At 44.8% G+C, this 23544-nt stretch overlaps 1 protein-coding gene across 3 annotated transcripts in view; it reads left to right on the top strand.

Moving 5' to 3' along the window:
* STAU1 (staufen double-stranded RNA binding protein 1) overlaps nt 1-4891 on the top strand; it is a 191496-nt gene extending 186605 nt beyond the window's left edge. For all 3 annotated transcript variants that reach the window (XM_029611241.1, XM_029611239.1, XM_029611238.1), the window contains one exon: nt 3902-4891. In XM_029611241.1, the coding sequence (XP_029467101.1) occupies nt 3902-3947 (46 nt within the window). In that variant the 3' untranslated portion in view covers nt 3948-4891. The remainder of the gene's footprint in view (nt 1-3901) is intronic.
* Nucleotides 4892-23544: the final 18653 nt, after the last annotated feature.

Raw genomic sequence — 23544 nt, 5'->3', positions numbered from 1 at the left:
TTCGATTAGTGGTGAGGCAGTTTACCGTTCCAATGTTAATTTGTGGTGATTTAGGTATTGCCACTTCATGGGGGGGAAGGGTTAATTTCTACTTTGTATGGGATAAGTTTGAGCTCTTTTTTTTTTCTTCTAATAATTAATAAGCCCCCACCTTTGTGTTCAGGTCTGGGGAAGTGAAAGACATCATATTTGGAGTGTTCATTTTAATTTAAAAGTACATTATCTTTATTGTTCAGCCAGGTTTCAGCAATGCAGAAGATGGTCAGGTTCAACTCTAGGTAAATCATTTATAAGAGGGGTTTTTTTAAGAAATAGACTGCACATTCAGAAGAAACAGTGTGAGCATTAGATAGGAGTGAGCTGCTGAGGAGTTATTGTTTCTCGTGGGGTAGATTAGGTTATTTGTTTGCTGTTCAGTTTTGGTGGATAAGGTTTCCATGTAGCCCTTGTCCTATTTTAACTGTGATGAAGTGTTCTTGCTCCATGTTTCCTTGTGTCATCAGGGAAGAGGAGCAAGATAGAAAAGTGCTGCCGCCATGGTATTGATCGGCAGTGGGTGGGTTCTGGGCAGGCTCAGTCCCGCAGGTGCCGACCAGCCTGATCTTCCTTCCGGCAAGGGATGGAGAACGTTTCTCCTCCCATTCTGTTCCGGCTACACGGTTCCCTCTCCTCACCTTGCCCGGGCTCCAGCCGGTGATGGTCGGGCAGGTGATGTCCTCCCCTCACTTCTCGGCACTACTGCTGGGGTGTTGATCGGCGGTGAGCGGGCTCTGGGACAAGCAGGGGGTGGGTTCAATCCCAGGCACCAGCCAGCTTGATCTTCCTTCTGGCGAGGGAGGGAGAACACTCTTCCTACCGCTCTGTTCCCAGCCGCATGGTTCCCTCACCTCACCTCACCCGGGCTCCAGCCGGTGATGGTCAGCAGGTTATGTCCTCCCCATGCCTCTTCTCGGCATTGCCGCCACGATGAATCATTCTGTTATGAATTTATATGTTGGGGAACTCCCATCCTAGATCTGTTGGCCACAAAAGACAATGCCAAATTGAGGCAATTTTACACTAGAAGCCCAGAACCCCTAACAGCAAGTACTGACTTGTTTGCACAACCTTGGAAGCAATATGTTGTCTTTGTGGAGCATGAATGCCAGACTAGGCAAAACCTGATAATTGGTGATAATAGCGAGACTGTATTGGTCAAGGAAGCCATGGTTTCAAAGACTGTTAAACATCAGCCGTTCTTGGAGGGGGGGGGGGGGGGGGGGGCGCATGATCCGTTTAGGTTCTCTCAAGCTAATGGTCTGAAAGTTGAAAAGTTATTTTATAATTGGTATATTTTTTGGAAGTTGTGTGTTCGATAAGTAGATTTTCATACTGGTGCAAGTAATTATATATATATCCCACAAAGATGTCAATACAAACTATATTGGAAGATCTGGTGTCTTGTCCAGATATCTTAGAATTATAAGACTGTCGGGTTATTGATTCCAGTTCTTAAACTAAGTCCCAGCTAGATTTCACTTTTTTGGGACTTCTATTTATTCTTTATTTTGTCATTATTGGAGTTATTTTTAATTGTCATTTGATTGCTTAGAAGCAAGTGCATTAAAGGATTTTTTTTCATTGGGTTTTTTTTATTTCTGCATTACCAAGTTCATTTCCAAAGGTAACCACTAATTTGATTTAAAGCAGGAGGTTGTTTTAACTGCTGTGCCCTGATTCAAAAACTCAGCCAAATGTGTTGTAAGGATAAAACTTTTATTTTAGATGATTTTTCTGAAAGAGAGAACAGTTGGTGCTATGCCAGCGTTTCCCAATCTTTTCAAATCCAAGATATATGTACATTAATAAAAAATGTTGTATGGCACATCAGCCTCTGTGGAATAGGCATCGTGGGCATGGAGAAGACACCCATGCTGCTGAATTTGCCAGCTGTATGGCTGCTCTGGAGTTTAAAAATGAAGTCCAAGTTGAATTTGTGGGTTATCCACAGCTTGAGCACATTTTTCAGTAACACTTCCTTGGGTTCAGCCACGGTTTTGCCCTGTGGCTGTCAGAGGGAAGTCTCACTTTGAGGACCTTTTCCTCCTCCTCTTTCTCCACTCTCAGCTGTCTCTTAATATGGCCACATTGCCCACCTATCCCAGCTTCTCACTCTGCAGAGGCTCCTGCTCTCTCCACTCCTTATTGCCTATGGAGTCTTGCACCTTCCCTACCTTCCTCTCCTCACCACATGTGGACTACTTTCTCTATCCAATCTCTTCAGTTCCTTGCCATGAAAAGATCTCCCCACTCATGAACTCTGAACTCCCTCTACATCCAGAAATTTGTGGGGTTTGGGGCAGGCATCTAGCTCCGTTATCTTAGCTGCCACGTGTGGCTACCAGAGCACCTTCTGCTGCTCAGGCCGAATCAACACATCCAGGGCTCAGTGCACACAATCCCCATGTCGCTCAGGCTGGGGATAGAACTCAAGGGAGGATGCTCGGGAAGGAGAAATGGTGGAGGTGCTGAGTGTAATAAATAACGTGTGCTTCACAAAGCGGGGCCCAGCTATCAATGACCATTAATTTCCACACTCTGGGGCTCGTGCTGTAAGCGAAGAAGGAGAGGCATGTATGACTACAAACTTCGACAGAAAGGAGCTTCTGCACGTTTGAGTCATGGCTCGTGTCTCTTAATGCTGTGAAGTCCTGAGGGAAGAGCCCAGGCGCTGGTCTGGACCTGAGTGTCAGGCATTGATGACTTTTCCATGGCGCACACGATCAGGTCTGGGAAGCACTGTGCTATGCAATTAGTAAAAGAGTAATGAATTTAAAACCTGCCATCTCTAGATAGGTAAGGAACTAGATTCCGGTGGTGTACAAAGTTTATAGGTACAGGCGTCAGTGCTTATAAGAATACATTCTGTTCAAGTAGTTTCTGTATTTGTTGCAGAGGGGTCAGAGCAAATCTGTAAAGCATGTGAGTGGTGAACTTCATTTTCTGAAAACTTTAGACTAGACAAGTGAGTAATTTCAGTTGCCACCCAATAAGCTACTGCTTTGGTATGTCCCAATGGTACAGACTTGGAGGAGAGCAAAGTGGAATGGGGATTTCAGCTTACCTTGTCAATTCCTGTTCTATTATTTCACCCACCAGACTGGGTCAACTTGCCCTAATTAATGCATCTGATATTTCTCCAATGTTTTCAGAATTTTTGGAGGGTTTACTAACTTATTGTATTAATATTTTTCAGTTCTTTTGGTCATCCATGAGTTTCAACTGGGGAGAACAGCTCATGCCCTTGCAGTTGCATTGTACAAGCCATCAGAAAATCACAAAACTTAACAGATTTTTTTGTTTTATACTCCATTTATATTCTTTCAGATCATAAGAGCTTACAGAATGAACAAAAATACAAATTAAAACAATTTAACCAATTTCAAAAGTCAGAACGTTGAGAAAATAAAATCTAAATAACACTGGCAAACATAAACAATTTCACCATCTAATTCATTCTGAAAAAAAAAAATACAATAAAATCAAAAACAAACTAATGAATGGGGTCTCAGGCTTGTGATTAGAGCAATGTTGCCAAGACTGTTTATTTTATATATTTTTATTTCTTTAAGCTTTTAATAATTTGAATGCGCCGTCTTTATGCCACAACCACATAACAGTTAATATATCCAGATCTAGATGTTTTACACGTCATACAATCCTCTATGGCTGTTGATTTCTGGACATCCTGCCAGTCATAGATACCTTTCAAATATCCCTCTGAGGAGCCCGAAGTTATTGGTTGAAGAGGGAAGCTGGCAACCTTCAAATGAATGGCAAAGCTTCATTTCATTCTTGCCAGACGGAGGATATAGTGCTATGCTGCGCTCTGTTTTTAAAAAGCTCCATGTTTCTGTCCTAGATGTGTGAAACCAGAATTGGAAAGTGATTCTCCTCAAACCGGCTAACTCAAACACTTCGGGACAAACACTGGACAGCACTGCCTGATGGGCATTTGACTGGACCCAAGTCAGAGAGCACCAGAGAAAATCAAATGCTTCCTGTTCAATGTAACTTTCCTGTTTTAGACTACTACAGCACCTACCGTCTTCTGTAGTATCTAAACCATAACAGTTGCTTTTTCTTTACTTGGTGATAAGTTTATTTTTTGTTAATTTTATTTTGATTTAAAAACACCTTAATGATGCATTTTAAGTTTCTTAATTGTATCTATTAATATAGCGCAGTTTAGAAACTTTGTGACTGAGGTGAGTTAACTAGAAAGGATCATATCCATGTATGTGGTTATTTTTGGTTTTTATTAAAATGGAGAATAAAAATAGTTTCATTGAAGCAAATTGTGTGACCTTAGATTAAGAGAGAATAGTCCTGGGCATTTGGACAATATAAGCTTAAATCTCTAATGGTTGAATAAATTGAATACTTTAGGAATTCTAAACTGTTTAAGTTCTTAAGGGGTTTTTTTATGCAACAGAAGTTGAGATTTTTTTTTATGTGTTCAAAGATGAGACCTGTACGTCACACAAATTATCACTGCTTTACACGATATGATCTCAGTGTGGTGCATATAAAACTGCAAATTGATTTTCCTTGTGTGCTTTATACTGTTTGATTACATATCCATGTAGGGCTGGAAAATTTACCTATGTTTATATATAAACTGTGTTGCTTTTGATGTTGTGTTACTGCGCCCAGCAATGGGCGCAGTAAGTTTTTTGCATATGGTCCAGATAAAGCACGATAACCTTGCAAGTTAAGTACTGCTTCAGTTCATTGTTTACGCTGGAATTTTTTCTCCCCATGGAATGTAAGTAAACCATAGTGTTTGTCCCCAATAAAAAAAAACAAAAAAAAACCTAACAAATGGTTTTATTCTTACATGGTGTTAAAAGGTATTTATCTAAAGTGGGCAGTAATAGTGACTTAGTTTAATAAAAATGTTAGGCACCTTTTCATTGTCAAGGTGCATATACCCGGCTTGTAGGCAGCCATTTCACTGTTGCACCCTGCCTTTGCTAAATTTCATATTTGGAAAGGTGGGTAATAAATCCAACTTCTACCATTGTTGAAGAGATTTTATTTTTAAATGGTAAATTATTTAACCTGAATGGTAATTGGAGCAATAATTGCGTCTACAGAGTAGCCTGTCTACCACTGTGTGGCATTTGCCCACATAAATTGAAGCCTACGTATCGACAGTCACGGAGCCACACAGACATACAGAATATAACAATGGATACAGACTGTAAGACCCATCTAATCTGCCCAGATTCATTCCTGGTGTAATGCCATAGACCCTGGTAGATACCTGGCTTTTCTCTCACTTCTTCACAACTAGGGATTCTCTTTTCTTATCACACATTACATCACTCTTTTGTGAAAAAATATTTTCTGTTCTTGCTCCTGATCCTTAATGCCCACCTCCTTAGAATTTCATACTGTGAACTCCTTGTTCTACATCATTTTTTCCTCCTGAACAAGACTCTTATTTCCTATGCCTGATTTATACTGTTGAGGGATTTGAATGTCTGTCCTATCCTCAATGTATCTCTTCTCTAGGCCAGGTGTACATATTTAGGTCTTTAAGTCTCATACATTTTAACTGAAAAAGAACTATGGCTATGAAAGAAAAATGATCTGGCAGTTGCCCCAAAAGCATCCTATTTATACCATCCTCTGTCCTCATTAAGAGGTAGATTTTAAAAGGGTTACGCGCATAAGTTATGCGCGCGCCAAGCCTATTTTGCATAGGCTCGGCGGCGCGTGCAAATCCTGGGGCTTTCCTGGAGGGGGCGTGTCGGGGGCACGTCATTCGGGGGCATTCCGGGGGCGTGGACACGGGCGTGGTTCCGGCCCGGGGGCATTTTGGGGACGTGGCCGAGGCCTCCGAAATCGCTCCCGGGCCAGGAATCGCGCGGTGGCGGACGGCCAGTGTGTGCGAGTTATGCCTGCCTCGGGCAGGCATAACTTTCGCGATAAAGGTAGGGGGGGTGGGTTAGGGAGGGGAAGGTGGGAGGCTGAAGGAAAGTTCCCTCCTAGGCCGCTCCGATTTTGGAGCGGCCTCGGAGGGAACGGACAGCGCGCGCAGGGCTCGGCGCGCGCAAGGTGCACAAATGTGCACCCCTTTGCGCGCGCCGACCCCGGATTTTATAGGATACATGCGGCTTTTGTTTGCGCGGGCGTAGTTTTATAAAATCTACCCCTAAATATGTAGTATATGGAGAAATGTAATCTTACCTATTAATTTAGTTTGCTTGAATCCAGACAAATAGGTTATGCTCACCAGCTAGACAGACCAACAGGTTTGCTGATGTCACCTCTTATAGGCATCCATGCTGACTTTAGCCTGCCAGTATTACCTGTAACAAGCTATCGGGCCGATACAGTAAAAACGCGAGAGAGCGGGCAAACGCCCACTCTCCTGTGCGCGCGATTCTGTATTTAAATGAGGCCCGGCGGTAAAAACAGGCAAAAGGAGTCGCTAGGGACACTAGTGCGTCCCTAGCGCCTTCTTTTGGACCGGAGCGGCGGCTGTCAGCGGGTTTGACAGCCGACGCTCAATTTTGCCGGCGTCGGTTCTTGAGCCCGCTGACAGCCACGGGCTCGGACACCGGCAAAATTGAGCGTCCGGTGTTCGACCGGACAGCCGCAGGCCGACTTCAAATTTTTTTTTTCTTTTTACTTTTTTTTACCCTTCGGGACCTCCGACTTAATATCGCCATGAATATTAAGTCAGAGGGTGCACAGAAAAGCAGTTTTTACTGCTTTTCTGTGCACTTTCCCGGTGCCCGAAGAAATTAGCGCCTACCTTTTGGGTAGGTGCCAATTTCTGAAAGCAAAATGTGCAGCTTGGCTGCACATTTTGTTTTCTGAATCGTGCAGGAATACCTAATAGGGCCCTCAGCATGTTGAGGGCGCTATTATGTTCGGGGGATTGGACGTGCATTTTCGGCCCCTTACTGAATAAGGGATAACGCTAGCTCGTCAAAAACGCGCGTCCAATGGTGGGTTAACAGTGTGCTCCGTATGAAGGGAATGACAACATACCCTATAACCAGAGGGATTTCCAGAACCTAGAGTAAAAAAAAACATAAAGGTAAAAAAAACAGGAACAGAAGCAAGTTCAACTCCAACCATACCATAACTCCTCCTGAACACATGGAAGTGCAGTCATCAGTATGTTGCATTGAGCACTGAAAAGGCAAGAATACAAATTTGGTAGTAGAGAGAGAGCTCTGGACTGGTCTGACAAGGAAAATAAAGTATCAGGTAAGATTAAATGTCGTCTTCCTCATCATCCAGGCCAGACCTGTCTGGACAAACAGAATTTATTCAAGCTACTCCTGAACTGGGCAGAAAGCTGCTAAACTCACTTAATACCTCCTCAGCAAAGGAGGCCTCTTCCCTTGCTCTTACATCCAACAGATAGCGATAGAGACCAACACGTTTGCTCATGTCATCCCTATTAGGCTTCTATACTGGTCTCAATATACCACTATTATCTATAAAAAGCTAACTGGGCAACTTCATTTCAAACCAACCAACATTCATTCATTTATTTGTTTACTTTTTTTTATATGTTAACTGCCAGCAGTCCTGACGATCAAGGAAGTAAGAGAACTGAAGGACTCGTTAACAAATGAATAATAACTTGCCTGCATAGAAGCAGAAAATTCACAATGTAGCACATAGTGAAGACTGGCCCTGCTGAAAGCATTAGTGATCTTGAGATAACTCAGAAGTCTCCTCGTGTCTAAGGCATGAAGCAGACTGAATTCAGCAGAGTCTGAATGAAGGCAAACAAATTGCCTAAATAAAAAAAAAACAAAAAAAAAACAAGGCCATCTTTGGTGGAAATGAAGGAACCGTATAAAAACCAACCCTAGCCATAGACACCAATTAAATAAAAACTCTGCCAGAAGGTGCTTGCAACACCAAATTTCTATGACCTGAGCAACCACCACTAGCAAAAAAAATGTTTTCTATGTAAAAAAACCTCAGGGAATTATCTGTAACAGAATCGAATTGGGACCAACTGGATTCAGCCTCTAAGATGGAACAGGAATCCTTAGCAGAGACCTAATATGTTAAACCTCTCCAAAACAGGATCAAACGACAAGGGTTCACTCAACACATGTCTCCCATAACAAGGAGGAGTAACCACTTGCATCTTCAAGAAGTAAAAATGAAACCCTTGATAGACTCTCTTCTAATAAATCAGAAGCAGAGACACCAAAGCTTCACCAGGAGAATATTGCTGAAGAGCATGTCTTGCCATACTGGGTCAGACCAAAGGTCCATCAAGCCCAGTATTGTGTTTCCAACAGTGGCCAATCTAGGTCACAAGTACCTGGCAGAATCCCAAGAGGTAGATAGATACCATAGTGCTTATCCCAGGGTTAAGAAGTAGATTTCTGCCACTCCATCATGAACAAGGTTTTATGGACATTTCCTCCAGGAACTTGTTCAAACCTTTTTTAAAAGCAGATTCACTAATAGCTTTCATCACATCCTCTGGCAAAAAATTCTAGAGCTTAATTTTGTGTTGAGTAAAAATATTGCTTCTTATTAGTTTTAAGTGTATCACCTAGTAACTTCATTGAATGTCTCCTAGTCTTTGTACATTTTGAAAGAGTAAACAACCGATTAACATTTACTCATTCCACGACACTCATTATTTTATAGACCTCTATCATATCTCCCCTCAGCTGTCTCTTCTCCAAGCAGAAGAATCATAACTTCTTTAGCCTTTTCTCATATGGGAATCATTCCATCCCCTTTATCATTTTGGTTGCTCTTCTCTGTACCTTTTCTAATTCTGCTATATCTTTTTTGAGATGTGGTAACCAGAACTGCACACAGCATTCAAGATAAGGTCGTACCATGGAGTAATACAGAGGCATTGATGTTCTCTGTTTTATTCTCCATTCCTTTCCTAATAATTCCTATCATTCTATTTGCTTTCTTGACTCCTGCTGTTATTGCTGCACACTGTGAAGAATATTTCAATATATTATTGAGAATGACACCTAGATGTCTCCTACTGTGGAACCTTGTAGTGTATAGCTATTATTTAGGTTACTCTTCCCTAAGTGCATCACTTTGCATTTGTCCACATTAAATTTAATTTGCCATTTGCATGCCCAGTCTCCTAGTTTTGCAAGGTCTTGCAATTTCTTACAATCCTCATGGGATTTATCAACTTTGAATAATTTGGTGTCATCAGCAAATTTGATCACCTCACACGTCGTTTATAAATATATTGAAAAGCAGTGGTCCTAGAACAGATTGTTGGGGCATTCCACTATTAATGTTTCTGCATTGGGAAAATGTACCATTTAGTTCTCAGTTTTCTATATTTTAACCTGTTCTCAAGCCACAATAGGACACTGCCCCCAAACCATGACTTTTTAATTTCCTAAGAATTCTCTCATGAGGGACTTTGTTAAATGCTTTCTGAAAATCCAAATACATTATATTAACTGACTCACCTTTATCCACATATTTATGTATATTCTCAAAAAATGTAGTAGAGTGGTAAGGTAAGACTTTCTTTGGCTAAATCCATATTGGCTTTGCCCCATTTAACTATGCCTATCTATGTATATTTAGTAGTTTTGTTCTTTGTGATAGTTTCTACCATTTTGCCTGGGACAGACTCTCTGGTCTGTGGTTTCCTGGATCACTCCAGGATCCTTTTTTAAAATTTGGCATTACATTGGCAACCCTCCACTCTTCAGGTGCCATAGACAATTTTAATGGTAGTTTACAAATTACCAATAGCAGATCTGCAATTTCATTTTTTCAGTTCTTTCAGCACTTTGGGATGTATGCGGTCTGGTCCATGAGATTGGCTACTCTTTAGTTTGTACCTTAATAGACTAACCGATTTATTGAAGCAAGAGCTTTCAAAGACAGAGTCCACTTTGTCAAATGCATGGACTCTGTCCTTCAAAGCTCATGCTTCAATAAATTGGTTAGTCAGTAAGGTCCCACCTGACTCCTGTCATTTTTTCCACACCAGACTAACATGGTTATTCTTCTGAAGACTTTACTCTTTAGTTTGTGAATTTGCCCTATTACATCCTCCATGTACACTGAGATTTGATTCAGCTCTGCTGAATCACCTTTGAATATAATTTCTGGCATGGATATATCTTACATCTTCCTCGGTGAAGACGAAAGCAAAGAATTTATTTAGTCTCTCTACTATTGACTTTGTCATCCCTAAGTGCCTATTTTAGTCCTTGATCATCTAATGGTCCAACTGACTCCGTAGTAGGCTTTCTACTTTGAATGTACCTGAAAATGTTTTTTTTATTATATTGCCCCAAGTCTCAATCACTCTCCAAATTGCACATAAGCCTTTATGAGTGTAGCCAATATGGCTCCAGAATGTCCATCCTTAGACAATTATGACCTCCTCAGGACCAATATGTAAGACTAAGAAGAAATGGCATCTTGGAAAACCAGAATGTGTGACAGCTGCTCTAACATAGTCTGTGCCTCAGTCTTCCGAGAGCTGTATACCAAGGATGCTGTGACCCATTTGGAGTCACAAGAATTATAATATGTAGATTCTCAGAAACTTGGCTGCACTCTTTCTAACCTGGGACAAGGAGGAAGGCCTACTAGACTACTCATGCTGAGCAGGTTTAAAACCAGGTCCTTATGCTGGATGATCAGTCCACCAAAACACACGGCTGAATGTCGGTATAAAAAAGCAAATAAATAAATACAAATGTAACCTTGACATCCTTGATGGTTGTCTGAAGAACTAACAAAGCGAGCTAGAGAGGGGAAGGAAGGGGGTTGGCAGGAGGGGGAAACCAAGTAACAGGAGACTGGTAACTCTCTAGTCTGGACCCTGCTTAGCTGAGGGAGGGAGCCTAAGCTTTCACTTCAGGAGCTGTCTTTTAGATTCTGCTAGAGTCAGGCTATGTTCAAGTGAGGGAGGAAGCACCTGACTTATCTTAGGAACTGTCACAATAACATTTTTTCCCTGGTTCACCCATTCTAATGAGTTCTTAGTCCACAGCACGGATGCTCGCTTATCTGCTAGAGATAGAGAATACCGGCAGGCTGAGGTCAACATAGATGCATATAAGGGGTGACAACAGCAAACCAGTTGGTCTCTGTCTCAATCTGCTGGTAAGTGAGCACAACGTATTCATCTGGGTATGGTCTCCCTGAATTAGAAGGCGTGCAGGTTTTGCCTAGATTTAGACAAAACCTGCACGGTTTTCTTGTCAACCAAACTGAAGAATTTTAAGAAGGATTTGCTTTAGCCTTCACAACAAATTCATGCTTCTGAGGCTTACTTGCAGCAAAAGTTGAAGGAAATCTAGTTGTCAGTTACAACCGACAAAATCATTGAGGACCTTTTTTTCACTAGTTTATGAAAGGTTGTCCTTAGACTCATAATGAGGTAATGTAATAAAGAGGCACGTGTGGATCTTTATCAGGACAGCCTCAGCAACTGCCATTAACATCCTGTGACATGGATCGGGAGGGAGAGGCCCTTATATAAACTCTAACCACTTGCGATATAAAATGAAGCAAAACCACAAAGGACTACAAAGGAAGCAATGGCATTGCAATTTAAAAAAATAATAATTTTCTCTCTCCTTAAATTGCTTTTTGGAGATGAAATAGTAGCCATATAAACTTGGGACTTCAAGATGCTTTTCAATATTGGAAAAATAAAACATGGAAGTCTCAGAACAAAATGTTATATTCTGAATTCAAATTATGGACTAGTCACTTTTTTGTTTTATTATATAGATTTAAAGATGGTGCTAATATAGCTTTCTGCCTATGACCAGCAGAACGTTTTACCCTTTGCCCCTCAGCAGCTTAAAACAGTGGGCTCTGAACCAGGAGACCAGGGTTCGAGTCCCGCTGTTGCTCCTTGTGACCTAGGGCAAGTCACTTTACCCTCCATTGCCTCAGGTACAAAAACTTAGATTGTAAGCCCTCTGGGGATAGGGAAATATCTACAGTACCTGAATGTAATCCACTTTGAAGTGCTGAAAAAAAGTGGAATATAAAAATAAAAAACTTATATTCATTTTGGGTGTGGCTGAGCAGAAAATCTTCCTTAACTATGTGAGCAAATATACTGGCCGATGCACTTATCTGTGAATTAAAACTGTGTGCTGAAACAGATTAAAAGTTTTTAAAACTCTGGATACAGTAAACTAATGCTATGCAAATATCGTGGGAGTTAAAATGAACATAAGTTGCCATACTGGGTCAGACCAAGGATCCCAGCATCCAGGCTACAAGTACCTGGCAGTACCCAGAACATCTACCTTATAAATGGCCTGTGACCGACGGCCCGCAAATGCGCAGTAGAGCGCAGCTCTACTGCGCATGTGCGGGCAAGGATGTCGATCAGAAAAAAAAAAATGGCGGTGGGGCCGCAGGAGCGGGAGGAGAAGCAGCGGCGCCGCGCGCGCGCGTGGTGCCGCTGCTTCTCCTCCCCAGATCTGCCGGCAGATCTCGGGGGGGGGGGGTGTCACTCCCGCGCCCCCCCCCCGAGATCTGCCGGCAGGAGCGGGAGGAGTTAATGGAGCCGGGTGAGGGTTGCGGGAAGTCGCGCTTACGGCGCCGGGAGGAAATGGAGGTGGGTGAAGGGAGGGAGAGGGGGACTGAGTGAGTGGGAGGGAGGGAGAGGGGGGACTGAGTGAGAGGAGAGGGAGGGTGGAGAGGAGTGGGTGGGGGAGGGGGGTGGTGAAGAGTGAGGGGAGAGAGAATGAGGGGGAGGTGAGAGACAGAGGGATGTAGCCCGTTTTAACGGGCTTAACGGCTTGTTAAGTATATCCCATGCTAGTGATGCTAGTAATAGCAGTGGCTATTCCATAAGTCAACTTGCTTTATAGCAGTTATTGGACTTCTCCTCCAAGACCATAAGAAATTGCCATAGTGGGTCAGACCAAGGGTCCATTAAGCTCAGCATCTTGTTCCAACGTTGGCCAATCCAGGCTGCAAATTCCTGGCAAGTAGCCAAACACTAAGCAGAGCCCATGCTACCAATGCCAGTAATAGCAGTAGCTATTCCCTAAGTCAACTTGATTAATAGCAGTTAATGGACTTTTCCTCCAAGAACTTATGCAAACCTTTTTTTAAACCTAGCTACACTAACTGCACTAACCACATCCTCTGACAACAAATTCCAGAGCTTTATTGTGCATTGAGTGAAAAAGAACTTTCTCCAATTACTTTTAAATGTGCTACTTGCTAACTTCATGGAGTGGCCCCTAGTCCTATTATCCAAAAGAGTAAATAACCGATTCACATATTTTAAAGAACCTCTATCATATCCCCCCCTTAGCCATCTCTTTTCCAAACTGAACAGCCCTAACCTCTTCAGCCTTTCCTCATAGGGGAGCTGTTCCATCCCCTTTATTATTTTGGTTGCCCTTCTCTGTACCTTCTCCAGTGCAGCTCTATATTTTTTGAGATGCGGTGACCAGAACTGTACACAGTACTCAAGGTGCGGTCTCGCCATGGAGCGATACAGAGGCATTATGACATTTTCTGTTTTATTTACCATTCCCTTTCTAATAATTCCTAAGATTTTGTTTGCTTCTAAGGAGACAGCCAGTGGGAATGCAGAACCAGACCTCTAGCTAACAAACTGCTCCCCTAATTGACACTTTTTAACTTATTGGTAACATTCTTTTGTTAGGGCGCACTAACATCCAGTTAGTGTGCCCTAAGTCCTATTAGGGCAGGTAAGGTTTACACTCACTAAAAGTGTGTTCAAGTGCGGGTAAAAACTCTGGGGTGGATTTTAAAAGGGTTACGCACGTAACCCTTAAAAAAAATCAAACCCCTGCGCGCGCCGAGCCTATTTTGCAGAGGCTCGGCGGCGCACGCAAGCCCCCCGGGATGCTTGTATGTCCCAGGGCTTGCAAAAAGGGGTGGGGTGTGGGTGGTCTGGGGGTGGGGCAGGGCGTGGCCTGAGCCTCCAGGCACAGCGGCCGTTTGCCACTGTACCCGGGATCAGCGCGTGTAACTTCTTCCACAAAGGGAAGGGGGGGGGGGGTTTGAAGGAAAGTTCCCTCCGAGGCCGCTCCGATTTCGGAGTGGCATCGGAGGGAATGGAGGCAGGCTGCGCAGCTCAGTGCGTGCAAGTTGCACAATTGTGCACCCCCTTGCGCGCGCTGACCCTGGATTTTATAACATGCGCACGGCTGCACGCGCATGTTATAAAATTGGGCGTAGATTTGTTCGCGCTGGGTTGCGCGAAGAAATCTGCGCCCACGCGCAGGTTTTAAAATCTGCCCCTCTGTGTTCTGCTCTAGAGAGAGAAATGTAATTCAGCAAAATGAGTAGACCCAGGAGGCTGACTTAGCAACTGAGTGGCAGTGCTTCCCACCACAATGTTGTGGACCTAGGTTTGATCCCCATGCTGTCTAGATGCCACAGAGGCAGTTTAGTTTCTTTAACCTTAGTATATTGCCATTTTATATAAATCAAAGCATTTTACACTTCTAAAAACAAAAAAATAGAAATAAAATAATAAAAAACATTAAATTAACAAGCTACTACCACAGAAAACCAGTAAAATAAATATATAGCAATAAGAGCAGAGATACCTAAAAAAAAAACCCAAACATTTACTAATGGTCTACCATTACTTGTTAAAAGCCTGATTAAAAAGCCATGACAACTTTTTTCCTAATTTTAGATAGTTGTCCTCAAGCCGGATCTCGGGAGCCCGTGCGTTCCGTAAGAACAGAGCTTGGTAAGAGATGATAGAGCGCTTTGGGGCTGATGCAATAAATCAGCGAGGCAAACCAGCGCTCAGTGTTGAGCGCCCACTTTCCTAACATGTGCCCAGCACCTCTCCTGGGCACACGATCGAATATTTAAATGAGGGGTTGCACTGCCAAGGAGGTGCTAGGGACAAATGTGTGCCCCTAGCTCCTCTTTGGCAGCGGGCACACAGGAGAGGTGGCTGTAAGGGGGGGGGGGGGGTAGGAAAACAGACATCCTATGACTTAATATCGTAGCAATATTAAGTCAGAAGACCCAAAAGGTTTAAAAAAAAAAATTTTTAAATTGTGCCAGTGGTCAGGTTAGGAAAATGGACATTTGTTAATTGAGCGTCCCTTTTCCTAACCTGACCACTGGCACACATTTTTTTTTTAAACCTTTTGGGTCCTCTGACTTAATATCGCTACGATATTAAGTCGTAGGATGTACAGAAAAGCAGCATTTTTTGCTTTTCTATAAGGGATTGTGGACACACAACCCCTTATAGAATAAGGGGTTGTGTGTCCACAAAACTAATAGTGCTCATCACATGCATTTGCATGTGATGAGCGCTATTAGTTTTGTAGGGGGTTGGATGTGTGTTTTGGACACGCTAATCCACTTATAGAATAAGGGGTTGTGGACACACGTCCATAACCCGCATCCAACCACGGGTTAAACAGTGCACTCACCTGAGCACATGGTATTGCAGCGGCCTCGTATGTTCACAGGCACTGGTGGGAGAGTCCCCCAGTCATTTAGCAACAGCACCATGTAGTGGTCAGATTTAGGAGCCAGGATTGCCAGAGTTTCAAGCCCTGGTGCATGGCCCCCAGCCGAAGCTTATCACTGGAAGGAGATAGAAGAGAAAAATCACTGGGTTGTTGCAAATGAAGGCTTATGGTGCCTTATTCCAGGCAGCCAGTTCCAATGAGAGGAAATTCCAACGAAGCCAGAGGAAACTACTGGCCCAAAGCAAAACTTAGCGTTCGGAAAGTAAGTCTCGCCCCATAGTTTTAGTTATTTTAGCTAACCTGTTCATATATTCTGCCTGGATGATGATCTCCATTTGTTATATGGAATACATTATCAGACAGTATAATGAGAACGGATGTTTATGCAGTTTATTCATACCATAGAGATTTGTCAGCCAGTTGATTTTTTTTTTTTTTTTGGTCAAGTAGTAAGCATTGTTCCAATAAGGATTTTCTGCTTTCTACTGACACTTCTCCTAGTGTACTGCTTCCCAAATCAGCCCTTCTGGTCAGATTTTCAGGATATTCACAATGAATATGCATAAGAGAAGTTTCCTTGCATTGGAGACTTAGGATATGCACCTTTATCTCATGCATATTTATTGTGGGAAGCCCTGCGCTAGTGTCTGTAGCTCGTCTGCATTACCACTACACCTTGCTCACAACTCTTGGTCATGCTAAGAAAGGAAGATCAGGTCACAGGAGCACTGGCAAATATATTAGCATCCAGCAGTATTAATGTACCACTCTAACTTGCCAGAATGGCTTTTGTGCAGCAAAGCTCTCGCAGGCTGGCATCTCTCCAGCCAAACCCGCATGTACTAAAGTTCCTTCTGTTCAGTAGAGTAAAACATGATCAGTGTGTACTGGACCCCTTGCTGCTGTATATTTTGCAGCTTTCAGCAAGCTGTGGTAATTTGCCAGTCTTGCTTCTGCAGATCTGTTACAGTATACGTGGTTCATATTCAAAACAGGAAAAACTGCAGTGAAATGAGCTGATTTCATGGTGTAATTTGTAATTGCTTTTAATGCAAGTGCTTTCAATTAAATTTTGATTTAAAAAATGCTGAAAATGGATACTCTTCAATACTTGTTTTGATTTGAGTGCAGAGTACAACCCATAACGTGCTGTGTGCTCACCCCACAAAGTTCAATTAAACTTGCAGCGGTTCAGGATATCTGTAAGAAATATACATGATACAGATTTGAATACATTAAATCCAATATATGCATATCTCTCATACATATTTATTGTGGCTAGCCTGAAAACTAGACTGGGACTAGCTATGGCTTCAAGACCATCTTGAAAACTACTCTGAGGCTCTGCTATGCTCTTGCCTTCATTGAAAGACAGAAATTGATTGCTAGAGTCATCTATTGTAATAGTTTTCATCACCGCTTGTAACTCTGCAAGTCCCATTTCATAGGGATGTGCAGTCATTTCTTGTGTTTTGTTTTGATTTATACACCTATCATCTGACAAACTTTTGCCTGTAAGGGGACCTGGTTATTATTCCATATAAAGCCTGAAATAAAATACATTTCCACTGGCAGGCTGTTCTATGTATTTTTCATCCTTTCTGTGAAGCAGTACTTCAAGGTAAGAACATAAAAAATGCCCTGGTGGGTCAGATCAACATGCCTCGGAGTCCAGCTTCTGGCCTTTGATAGTGACCAGTTCAGATCATTATCCTATCATCCTCATGTCATGCCACTCCCCTTAGAAAATACTTAACTGTTGTGTGCTGCTTGTACCCTTGGGATGGTTTAAGCCTCCATCATTCTGCTCTAGCCAGGGCTTCCACTATCAGAGAAGCAGCACAGCAAAATCCACCTGCTGCCCTGACAACACCTCCTGTGGCTCTGCTTACTCTTTCTTCTCCGTCTTACTCTCCCTTACAAACGCTGGAAGTTAGAATGTAGGGGCAGCCCAGCACCTGACTGCTGTCTGCTAGTGCAGTGCCTGCAAGCTAGTGTGTCCTTATACGCCTGCATGTGGCTTTCCTGTCTAAGCAGAAAACCTGTGGGGCTTGAGCGTGTACGGCTTATTTACAATGGGCTGCTGCTGCTGCTGTGCCTGGTAACCCCGGAGTCCTGGGCTGAGGGAGAGGGGATGGGACTTATGTCAGCAAATGCAATGGGTCTAGGATGGCAAATGAAAACAAAAACATGCCAGCTTTCTCTCTAGGGCAGTGGTTCCCAAACCTGTGCTAGGGACCCCCATCCACTTGGGCTTTCAGGATATTGGCAATGAATATTCATCAGAGATTTGCATGCCCTGCCTCCATATTCTTTGTGGATATTTAAATTCTTAGGTAATATCTCGTAGGCCACTTATGGGTTGCCTCTGCTCTGGCTTGTGTTCCTTCAGTGGGGCAGCAGCCTACAGAACTGGACAATACTTCGGTCATGTGCATCTTAGCAAAGATTCGTACTGTTGAGATTTGATCTAGACTTCTGTTTTTCTGTCAGTTCTATCCCTCTTTGCACTCTTGCATCCCATTCTTTCTGCACATGGTTTGGTCACATTATGCTAATCAGGTATGACTGCCAATCCATTTGTTTCTTGATTGGTGTTTCTCAGTACCTTATCCCTCCTCCTCCCCTAATATGTACCTGTACTACTCCAACTCCTGAGTTTTAAGCCTTAACTTGGTGTTTCCCAACCTTTTAAAGCCCAAGGTCCATCTATATTAATAAACAATCGGGCCGATTCAGTAAAATGCGCGGGAGAGCCGGCCCTCTGAGGCGAGCGCCCGCTCTCCCGACACGCGCCCAGGCCACTCTCCTGGGTGCGTGGTTCTGTATGCAAACGAGGACCCGCGCCTCCTTATTGGCAGAAGCGGCGGCTGTCAGTGGGTTTGACAGCCGACGCTCAATTTTACTGGCGTTGGTTGTCGAATCCGCTGACAGCCACGGGTTCGGAAAACGGACCCTGGCAAAATTGAGCGTCCGTTTTCCAACCCACGGGCCGCGAGCAGATTTTTTTATTTTTGGGGCCTCCGACTTAATATCGCTATGATATTAAGTCAGAGGGGGTACAGAAAAGCAGTTTTTTCTGCTTTTCTGTACACTTTCCCGGTGCCTTTGGCAGGAGTTAATTTCTGAGAGTAAAATGTGCGGCTTGGCTGCGCATTTTACTTTCTGGATCACGTGGGAATAACTAATAGCGCCCGCAACATGCATTTGCATGTTGCGGGCGCTATTAGTTTCGGGGGGGGGGGGGGGTTGGACGCGATTTTTCCACTCGCTATTACCCCTTACTGTATAAGGGGTAATAATAGCGCGTCGAAAACGCGCGCCCAAACGGGGGCTAACGGTGCGCTTGGCCTGAGCGCACCGTACTGAATCGGCCTGAATGATGGGTGGCACACCAGCCTGCAGAGGCATGGAGAGGAGTCATGGACAGAAGCAGAGCTAGGGAAGTAGTGAGAGCCCCAAACGTTTATCTTCCAAATTTTAAAACAAAGGCGGAGGGAAGGTGGAGAGACACATGAACTCGCCACAATAGGCCAGTTCTCTCTCTAACAGGCCGATACAGTAAGGGTGCGTAAGAAAAAGTGCAGCAGTGCCGGGCGCCCGCTCGTTTGCTGCACGTGCAGTTCGGATCACATACCACTCGATACAGTATTTAAATTAGACACAAATGCAAGCCGTGTCCATGAAGCGCAATCCATTTTACTGTATAGAGCGCTATACAGCGCCTATACAGTATCCTGGGTGCGCTGGTACTTGTCATTTCAAATGACATTTGAAATGACAAGTACCAGGAAGTGGATGGTTCTCCTATGCTCGAGCATCGGGGATTCCAGTCCTCTCTCTCCCCCCTCCCGATGCAAGGCGCAGGGCGAAAATCGACTCGACATGTTATTAAAGCAAATAGAAATTGTAACAAAAGTAAACTTACTGCATGCTTCCAGCAGCCCCAGTCCTCTCTCCCCTCCTCCCGAGGCGCGCACTGCGGCTCCCCTGCCTCCCGGGGGCAGCCGGCAGCGAAAGCGGCTTCCAGCAGCCCCGCTGGCTGCTGGAAATTGGACGTGCATGAACGCACGTCCAATTTGGGCGCTCAAGCAGCGAAGGCGCATGAGCGCACGCCGTGACCTCGGACGTCCATCCGGGCGCTCAGGTCACGGCGTGCGCTCATGCGCCTTCGCTGCCTTGAGCGCCCAAATTGGACGTGCGTTCATGCACCTTCGCCGGCGGGGCTGCTGGAAGCCGCTTTCGCCGTCGGCTGCCCCCGGGAGGCAGGGGAGCCACGGTGGGCGCCTCGGGAGGACTGGGGCTGCTGGAAGCATGCAGTAAGTTTACTTTTGTTACAATTTCTATTTGCTTTAATAACATGTCGAGTCGATTTTCACCCTCCGCCTTGCTTCAGGAGGGGGGGAGAGAGGACTGGCAATCCCCGATGCCCGAGCGTAGGAGAACCAGGCCCGAGCGTAGGAGAACCAGGCCACACCATGTTACTCGCTTGCTCCAACCCACCCACTTATTTGACCGGAGCCTGCCTATTGCTGTCACATCCCTCTAACGCCAGGGTCAGGGTAGGCGGTAAATTAGCGGGTTAAAGACGCGGCAAAACAGTTGGTTAAAAAGGCGATAATCGGGCCGCACATTACTGTAGGGGAGGGAATAGCTAATCCGATCGTTTACATATCATATTCATGCCGCGGGCGGAAAGGGATACGCGTCGATTTAAAGAAGCAGTAAGGATTGGTGAAAACGGATAGTGAATCGCGGGTTAGACTTACGCGGTCAAATAGTGGGTACAAAGCGGGTTAGAAACAGGGTAACCGCGGCCGCGCTTTATAGGCCTGTAAGCAAGTGGAGGAGAAAGGAGAAGACAGCGTGATACGGATAGCTGGCTCAGTTACTTTTGGCTGTGCATGTGGCTCCCAGAGCTCTTCCATTGCTGCTGGTCTCAATCAGGGCCAAATTTTAGGCATGTGCCTAGGGTCCCATATTCTGAAGGCACCCAAAAAACCGGGACTTCCCCTACTGTTTTCTGATTTGCTGGGCAAACAACCCTCCCTCCCCCCTCCCCCCCCCCCCCCCCCCATCCTCAGCCCTCTGCCTATGAGTGCCATAATCTTAAATCTGGCCCAGCTCCCAACATTGGGAATGAGTCACATCCAGTGCTCAGCGCTCGATGCCATGGACACACTAGGGACGCACACTTTATCCCCAGCGCGTCCTTTTTGGCATGGCGGCTCATTTACCTATTGCATCGAGCACCCTAGGAGAGGTGATTGTGCACGCGTTAAAAAAAAGTGCTTCCGTTTGGACGCGTGTTCTTAGCACATCTGTATTGCATCGGCCTGACATAGTCTGGATCTAAAACCTAATCTCCTGATGGGGGTGCAGTGAGGCATCCGTACAGCAAACCACCTTGAATTTTAAGGAAATGTGTTCCAATTTATTAACACAAGTACAAAACATAAGAGTTTGTAAATGCAAACAGTTACTTGGTTGATGACCATACCCTTTTGTGGCTGGTCTTCTGTGCTTTCATATACATTTCTTTACAGCAGATAACCTGCCATCTTATTATTCTGTCCTATTTGCTCACTTCCTACTTCTGTCATCTTTCTGTTGTTTTCATTGTTCCACATGTGATGCTATACAAAAGTGCACACTGCAGATAAATGATTTTCAAGGCATTGAGTATCAGAGTGGTACCCTACATGGAGGGAAGATACTGTGGGGCAGATTTTCAAAGGGTTACACGCATAACCCCCGAAAAGCTGCCCCTTCCATCCCCTGTGCGCACCCGGCCTATCTTGCATAGGCTCGGCAGCGCGCGCAAGTCCCAGGGCTTTCCTGGGGGGCGTGTTGGGGCCAGCGTGTCATCAGGGGGCATTCCGGGGGCATTCTGGGGGTGTGGCCGCGGCCTACGGACCAGCCCCTGGACCAGAACATGGCGCCGGAAGCCCACCAGCGCGCGCAAGTTACGCCTGCCTCGGGCAGCCTTGCACGCATGTTATAAAATCGGGAGTAAATTTGTTTGCGCCGGGTTGGGCGAACAAATTTACTCCCGTGCGCACCTTTTAAAATCTACCCCTGTGTTTGTAGCAAATTGTGGCTGATTGCTTTCCTTTTGGTAAATGCATTGCAGATTTCTGTACTTTCATGTAAAGGACGCACAATTTAGATGTCTGTGCGTCCGATTCAATAAACCTTTGAGCGCCAGAAACACACATTTCTCCCTTTCTGTGTGCCGTGCCACTTTCTGTCTCATTTAAATATCGCCTCGGGCGCACAGGGGATGGGACTACACATGCGTTAGGAAAACAGGCACCCAATACCAGCGCCTGTTTTATGCACACTTCTTATTGCATTGGCCTGCATGCTGCCTAAAAGTGGGTGGGGCCCGGCTCTCCAGGCCCTACGTGCTGCCCATTGATTACCGCACTGCAAGGCTCCTGCTGTCCCTGGGAAGAAGAGGCTCCTCCATGTTTGAGAGCCGCTGCTGCTGGTGAGGGGCTGGTCTGAATCTGAATATCAGCCACTGGTGACTTTGCCAGGGCACTCCTGAGCAGGTCTGAAGGCACATCGCCTTCTAACTGCAAGTTAAATCCAAATAATAGTAAAATAATTACTTCCACAATTTTTTTTTAATTGCTTCAAGGGTTGGTTTTTTTTCAATTAATGTTCTTTATTTTTTTTAAAGTGTCATTCCTGTTGCAGATCCTAGCATTACATGGAAAAAATATCTCCAGTACCTGAATGTAATCCCCTTTGAAGTGTCTGGAAGGTGGAACATAAAACAGATAAATAAAAAAGGTCATATCTCCTTTTCCAGCCTCTCCACAGCTGTTGGTGAAGATGTGCAAAACTGACCTGGAACTGTGGCACTGCAGATAAGACAGTCCAAGTGGCTTGGATCCCCTGAGAGACTCCTGTGTTGTCTGCTCACTCTCCCACCCCTGCTTGTCTAATCCAGGCTGTAGAGTGAAGGAAGGCTCTAGCATGCTCAAGCAGCAAAAAGCCATAGCAGCCCGTGCAAGGCTCTCAAAACAGAGTAAACCAAGTGCGCTGCTATCCATCCTGTTGCACCGTGCTGGCACTAGAGAACACCCAGACCAGATGATAAAATAACAAGGGGACCAATGTAATAAGGTGCGCTGAAGCTGCTGCGGGTTTCTACGCGCATGTACGTGCATTTGTACATGCATTTTCCCTGCACAAAGCCCTATTCGGAGATGTAATAAGGGTTTTGCGCACGGGGAAAAAGCACATCCAAATGTGTTTACTGACCCGTGTTTTTTTCTGCACAAGTGCATGCTAATGGCATATAAAGCAGCCAATTTTCTAATCATGGGCAATGCAGGGAGCCACAGTAATGCTAATGCAGGTTTTTTACCACCATGGTCAGGGTATGAGTTAAGTGACATTGTCAACTCAGGGGCCATTTTATTCCATTGCTTGCTTTGGTGTAGTAGGGTTGTGTGTCCGTGCAGCTCTGGTGTGATTTCGATGATGAAGATTTCTGATTGCGTCCAATTATTCCTGATACTGTGATATATCCTGCGGGTTCGCCAAAGGATGAGAGCAGCAGAAGGTTTGGCAGGTGACAAAGGTTGTGGCAGGAGCGAGAAGATCCAGAGAGAGCAGGCAGAGAGGGAGGGATCATGAGAAGCAGGCTATTCCGGCTGGAACAGGCCATAGAAGGGTATGGAGGGAGCAGATTTTTCACCTCAGGACCACGCTGCTGGGGATGCTGGAATCGGATGTGGTGAGGACCTACAGCCTGAGCTCCAGGGCTATCATGAGCTTATATGAAGAGCTCAGAGAGGACATTGATCTCCTCACAAAACGTGGACATGCCATCCCAGGCCTGGTGAAGCTGCTCTGAGCCTTTCATTTTCCGGCAACCGGTTGTTTCCAGAATATGGTGGCTGTGGTAGCTGGCAGGGAGCAATCCACGTTCTCCCATCACTTCACCCAGGTACTAAGAGCCATACTGAAGAGGGTCAAGCAGATATCCACAGCAGCTGCAGGAGTGGCAATAGATGAAGAGAGTGTT

Source organism: Rhinatrema bivittatum, chromosome 8, assembly GCF_901001135.1.
Source record: "Rhinatrema bivittatum chromosome 8, aRhiBiv1.1, whole genome shotgun sequence".
Classification (NCBI taxonomy): Eukaryota; Metazoa; Chordata; class Amphibia; order Gymnophiona; family Rhinatrematidae; genus Rhinatrema; species Rhinatrema bivittatum.
The sequence above is the reverse complement of the archived record's forward strand: the minus strand, read 5'-3'. Positions and strand labels throughout refer to the sequence as shown.